Source organism: Tupaia chinensis, unplaced genomic scaffold (assembly GCF_000334495.1).
Source record: "Tupaia chinensis unplaced genomic scaffold, TupChi_1.0 Scaffold000553_1, whole genome shotgun sequence".
Classification (NCBI taxonomy): domain Eukaryota; kingdom Metazoa; phylum Chordata; class Mammalia; order Scandentia; family Tupaiidae; genus Tupaia; species Tupaia belangeri.
Genome location: NW_006160065.1, coordinates 736,905 through 743,471, shown reverse-complemented (window position 1 = coordinate 743,471; position 6,567 = coordinate 736,905). Strand labels below are relative to the sequence as shown.

The window sequence follows — 6,567 nt, the reverse complement described above, 5'->3', positions numbered from 1 at the left end:
GGACACTCCACATAGCTTGCAAGAATCTCAATGGTCCATCATTCCACAGTCTAAGCTCCTTCCAAAACCATTCTGCATTCCTTCTGCGTGCCTTTTTCTTTGTCTAATACATTGCAGTGAACAATAGTTATCTTTTATGTGTTGACTCACATCTGAATGCATTCCAGGCCCCACTAAAGCCCCATGACAACCACTCCAAAAAAATAAATATAAGTTGTTCTATATTCTTTCCTACTCTCTCATCAGATAACATTCTATAATATAAACAACACTCCTTATTTAATTTGTGTCTAGCTTAAAAGTCAGGGCTAGTTTGCAGGGAGGAATTTGAACAGAAACCTTGCATGTTTAAAAGCACACCAAAGCAGGCTGTCTGGAAGAACTCATTTTCTTTCAGATGTCTTACCCAGCAGAATAATGATGCAGAGGAGAATAGCGATCAGGGCGCCAGTGCTGAGGCCAGCAGGGAGGAGCAGGGCTTCTGCGCTGCAGGATTGCATGTTCCCTTGGCTGTCGCAAGCGCACACCCGGATGGTCAGCGTGCCTGTGCTGCTTTGAATCGGGTAGTCATTGTCTGATATCACCACAGGCAACAGATAGGTACTTATTTCATGTCTATTGAATCCATTTTTTCTGGTTAAAATTCTGGCAGTATTATCTAAAATGAATTACAAGGGTTGGGGACAATAAATTTCTCTCATCCTGTTAACCATGATTTGGCATCTAGGTAGAAATGTCTATAAAAATTACAAAATTGGCAATATTCCTATAAAACATGTATGATGCAATTAAAAGGTAAGGTAAATGATGTAGTTCGAGGAATCTATAGTATGGATTGCCGATTCATTAGGTTTTTAAAGGAATTCCATGATTAATGTTTTCAAAGGGTAAATTTGTATAAATTACTTATAAAAGCAAAGTAGATAATAACATTTTGTTTTTCAAAGTTCTCAGAAAATACATTTTACATGCCAAAAAAATTATATTAGTTTTTTTGTATTTATACATGTCTGAGTGTGTGTTTGAATGAGCAAAACATTAATCCAATATTCATGAGCAAAAACTTGAGTTAAATTTAACATTTTTGCAATTTTTAAATGAATAACGTAGTCAGACACCATCAAGTTCTAGTATGTGACCAACGGCACCGAAGTTACTCATTATTTGTGAACGTTGACTTCTACTTGTTAAAATGAATGTATAACTCAAAAATATGTGTAAGTCAAAGTATTGATGGAAAACCTAAGATGACTTTTTTGGAGTGCCAAATAAAGTTCTAGAGAGAAGTAGGGATTTAATATCCAAATCCCTAATGTGGTAGTTAAGGTGCTGGACTCCCACATGGCTGACCACAGTTTGAGCCCAAGACCTAGTGGCTTGAAAATCATGCCGGGTACCTATGTATGCATGCCCAAAATCCCAGGAGAAGAATGGAGAAGGAATTGAAGCCTGGCCATCCTCCCCTTGGGGAAGACTGAAAATGGATTGTGGTGTGGCCATCACCCTGTGGGGAGATCATTTTTCTCTCTTCCTCCTTACTATCTCTCTGTCTGGTGAGTACACATGGTTCCTGTGGCAAAAACTTTAAAAAAAAAAACAACCCCTAAATCTCTAATACATATTGCAGCTACTGTTTCTTTTATCTGATAACTCACTCAGTACCATTAAATGGTATTTGTGGGGCTAAATAAAAGGTTTCTTCTGGGTCCGTATAGCCAATATTTAAAGTAAATATACAAGTGTGATAGCTTCTCATCATTTTGGTTGCCTAATGCACTTAGTACTGTTCATCCAGTCCCTTGCGGTTGTTTTAAATTCCAATGTAGGAAAGGGAGTAGGTTAACTGCTAAAACAAAGCACACAAACAGGAGAGGGTCAAACAGTGGCAGTGTGGTAACACAACTGGATCTGCATGGGAAAGGTCCAGGGTTTGCATCTCAGGGTCTTCCTGAGCAGCTAGGCCCACACAGCTACGACCTTGACGTGCTGAAACTGCAAATGCCATGTTGGAGGTGTCTCTCTCATGGAAGAAATAAACCAACTTAAACAAAAAAGGATTAAGAAGTGGTTATTTAGCAGGCAAACATAAAATAATCTTCTAAATTACTGCTGAGAAATGAATACCAGTTAACTACATATGCTAAGAAAGTAGATTATCAAACTAGCAGATATACTCATGGAAATTTAAAAACTGATGTGTGGGCCTAATAATTTTAAAACTTTAACTTATTTTCTAAAAACTATTATGATACCATTCTTTCATTCTCAAACTTATAATAAGATAAATATTTACATGCATATTGATATTTTTAGAATCTCTTTTTTTCTATTTTTTTAAAAAGAGAGAGAGACAGAGAGATAGGAAATGAGAAATCACGATCTCTGCCCCCCACCAAGGGGGATGGCCATGCCACAATCCCTTCTCCTCCATTCTCCTCTTGAGATCTTGGATAAGCACACACAAGCACCCAGCATGAGTTTTAAGCCACTTGGTCCAGGACTTGAACCACAGTCGACTATGTGGGAGTCCAGTGATGTAACCATTATGTCATCTGCTTGTCCCTTTTCTCCTTTTCTAATTATTTTTTAGCTTTTCATAATGTTTGATTCTTAAATCTATCAAAAATTATAACTAGATATACAATTAGACTAGTAATTTTGATATAGTGAAAAAACATATGAATAAAATTTTACTCCATATTAACTACTATATCTGAAATTATTTTATTAAACATTTTAGAATGTTACCGAACAATAAGGCTTTTAACATACAAGTTAGTGAAAAGTAAGGGAAACATTAAAGTTAAAAGCTCTTAGAACTGGTATCACAGAAGCCATTATTCAGTTTTCATTTTATTTATTTATTTTAATTGCCAGAGGGTGCATGCACTCACCACAGAGAGACAAAAAAAGAGAAGGAGAGGGGGAGACACTTCCCAATGAAGCATGGTTGTGTTGTAATTTCTTCTCCTCGATCCTGCCAGAATTTGGGGCACGCATGTGCGTGCACCCACTGGGTTTTCAAGTGGTGACAGTGAAGCATGTAAGATTGGCCTCCCTTAACTGTTAGGCCACAGGACTGGCCCCATGGATTAGTTGTTTTTGTTGTTGTTCTGGTTTGCTTGTTTTTCTTTTTCTTTTTTTTTTTTTAAATTTTTTAAAGGAATGATATCATTGAATCAAAGATATTTAAGATGAATATGTACATAAATGCAAGGATGTTGTCTCAAGAAATGTGATTCAGATGATGGCCAACTTATTGGAATTGTTTTATATCTCAGTCAGTAACTGAAAGTAGTGAATTTATGCAGGTTTTACAGGAAATACATTATCATATTTTAATAGTATGCTATTTAGTTACAAATTCAAGTTTATTATCTTCACATGGGTTGAGCCCTTGGTTGAACAACTTGTACTGGATTAGAAATTCTTCCTTGCAAAATGCCAATATCAATCAATCAATCAATCAATAAATAAATAAATAGTTTTGTGTGTTTTTCTCAGTTAGTTTGAAATGCTTAGCTAAGACAATACTATTTTATGTCTCTATCACTTTTAAAAATTGAGATACAGTTTTATAAGATACAGTGTTGAGTTTAACAAGAAAGAAAACAAATAAAATACAAAAAAAAAAAGAGTATTTTTAATCCAGTCCTATCAATTTAGTATTGACAACTCCATTTTTGGACCAGCAGATGGAGAAATGGTTACATCCCTGGACCTCCACATAGTCGACTGCGGTTCTAGTTCCAGAATCGGTAGCTTAAAACTCACGCCGTGTGTGCATGGTCAAGATCCCAAGAGGAGGATGGAGGAGAAGGGATTATGGTTTGGTCATCATCCCAGGGAGTGATTTCTCTCTTTCTGACTCTCTGTCTCTCTAATGAGCACATGGGCCCTATAGCAAAAATAAAAATATATATATAAAATAATAAAAAAGCCAAACCAAAAAACTCTGATCTAAATTTTATTTTTAGGTTGTCAGATTTAGCAAATTAAAATTCAGAATGCTTTTTGATCTGAAGTCGAGATTTAATTAGGCATTCTGTGTTTTACTTATTAACACTATGTTAATTTTTTCAATGATAGTAATTTTAGGTGTCCCAAATAATGAAAAACATTCCAGAAAGTCAAATTTAGTAAAAGCAGATGTTAACAATGGATGATTCCCTCCCTTCAAAGGCTTTTGTGCAAAGATTTTTTAACAAATAAACTATCTGAAGTCATAGTTGGCACAATGTAAAACTATCCACTGTATAAAATTATTTTCTGATACTTTGAAAGTCACCCAGAGGTGATAAAGCAGTCCAATTTGACCAATACATATCACACACTGTTATGAAGAGATTGTGTACATGTCAATGTCATTATTAGGCTTATTTAAAAATACCTATATTTGGGGACCAGAAGTAGGCCTAATGGCTATGTCACTGGACTCCCATATAATTGAACACAGTTTGAATCCTGGACCCTGTGACTTAAACTCATGCCAGGCACGTGTGTGTGCATGCCCAAGATCCTGAGAGGAGAATGGAAGAGAAGGGATTGCGGCATGGCCATCCTCCCTGGGGGTGATTTCTCACTTTCTGTCTCTGTCTTTCTGGCAAGTGCAGAAAGTTATTTGTTATCATTATTATTCATTTTTCATCAGAAAGAGACAGACAGAGAGAAAGGGAGAGTGAGAAAGCAAGCCACCAAGACTATAACTTGAACTATGGTTGGCCACGTGGGAGTCCAACACCTCAACAACCACACTACCTGCTGGCTTCATGAGCTGTTCACCTTTTGAAAACAGTAATTGGGCTGACCTCATGACCTGGTGATTAAGGGAGCTAGATCCCACATGGGTGACTGTGAGGTTTGAGCCCTGGACCTAAATGTTTGAGTCCTGGACCAAGAGTATGTATTTCTCCACCCTGAGAGGAGAGGATTGTGGACTGATCATGCCCTCCTAGAGGGTGTGTGTCTCTTTCCCTCTCTCTGGTTTCCCTCTCTTTCTCTGGTAAGTAGACATCCCTGGCCAAAAAAAAAAAAAGAAAGAAAGAAATCATCTTTTACATCATATACTTTTTAAAATCAAAAATGTGTTTCTGTCTTTTATGGGAATATAAGAAACATTATTTAGAAATAAAATTCAGGGAACCAGCAGTTAGTGTAATGGCTATGTCACTGGACTCCCACGTAGTCGACCGTGGTTTGCGTCCCGGACCTGGTGGCTTAAAACTCACGCCGGGCGCGTGTCCGTGCATGCCCAAGATCCCAAGAGGAGAATGGAGGAGAAGGAATTGCGGCGTGACCATCCCCCCTGGGGGGTCATTTCTTGCTTTCTGTCTCTATGTTTCTCTCTGTCTGTCTGGCGAGCGCACGCGCAAAAAAAACTAAATAAATAAATAAATAAATAAATAAATAAATAAATAAATAAAATTCATGTATTACACAGGACAATAAAATATTTGCTATTGCAAAAATACCTTTGCACTGAGTCTTCTGTAGGATTCATACAATTACTATTCATGTCTCTCTCTTTCCTTTTGTGCTGTTTCACTTTGGTGAATCTGTAGCTGCCAAATATTTTGAAGTTTACAGAGTCTCATTGAATTATTTCTCTACCCACATGACCTATCCTTTCTAATATAAAAACTGATCATGTCCAGCTTTTCTAATTTTTCAAGATTCAATCTTTTCTTTAGCACCTACAACAAGACCTCTTTTATTATTATAAATGCAAGAGAGTAAACATTGTCAAACAAGTCATTATATAACCTATAATTACGAGTCTGACGAAATAACATTTTATAACCGATTAATAAACTAATGTATATATTATAATGGTTACTTTAGGGGAATTTCAATGTCTATGTGATCTTTAATCTTAATGAAGAACTTGTAAAATTTACCTTCATTATCTTGTACCGTGAAGTTCGGATTGACAGCAGCTAAACTGAAGAAAAATTTCTGTCCACCTAAAGGGTCATCTTTGTCTACTGCACTTATTGTCTGTATTAGCTGCAGAAAAAGAGAAAAAATACTCATTAGATTTCTGTGGGTAAAATCCACTTTATAATATATCATTTTCACATTTTAATTTTTCTCAAATTTTTTTATGAAGGTGGTTGATTTTCTTCCTTTTGTGTGTATCTGTGCATTAATCCACATTTTTAAATTTTTACTTTTTTTTTAACTGTCAATTTCTCTCCCTTCCCACCCTACACATATACCTCTTTCTCTCTCTCTCTCTCTCTCTCTCCTGGGTATTATACTTTTCTTTAGGTTTTATTAGCCCTGGAAGTAAGTAGGTTTTTTCATATACATTTAAACATGGATTTGAAAAGATTTGTTTGTCTAAGGTAGAAAAACTTTAGAATATTATTGTGGTTATGGCTTTCTTGTTCCCCTCCAAAAGTAAAGTGGAAAATAGGTAGAGGTCATAGACATTATATTGGTAATATAATACATTCCTTCTTAAAAGAAAGTCTTAAACATGATTTACTTTAACGGTAGTTGTTTCCTTCATTTAAACTTTCATTAAAATTGCATTATACATATATATGTGTGTGTGTATATATA

At 35.9% G+C, this 6,567-nt stretch overlaps 1 protein-coding gene across 1 annotated transcript in view; it reads right to left on the bottom strand.

Annotated features, from left to right (window-relative positions):
• CDH10 (cadherin 10) overlaps window positions 1-6,567 on the bottom strand; it is a 205,073-nt gene that overhangs the window by 6,806 nt on the left and 191,700 nt on the right. The window contains exons 10-11 of the mRNA XM_006157669.2: window positions 5,898-6,006; window positions 407-658 (exon numbers count right to left, since the gene is read on the bottom strand). Of these exons, the coding sequence (XP_006157731.1) occupies window positions 407-658; window positions 5,898-6,006 (361 nt within the window). The remainder of the gene's footprint in view (window positions 1-406; window positions 659-5,897; window positions 6,007-6,567) is intronic.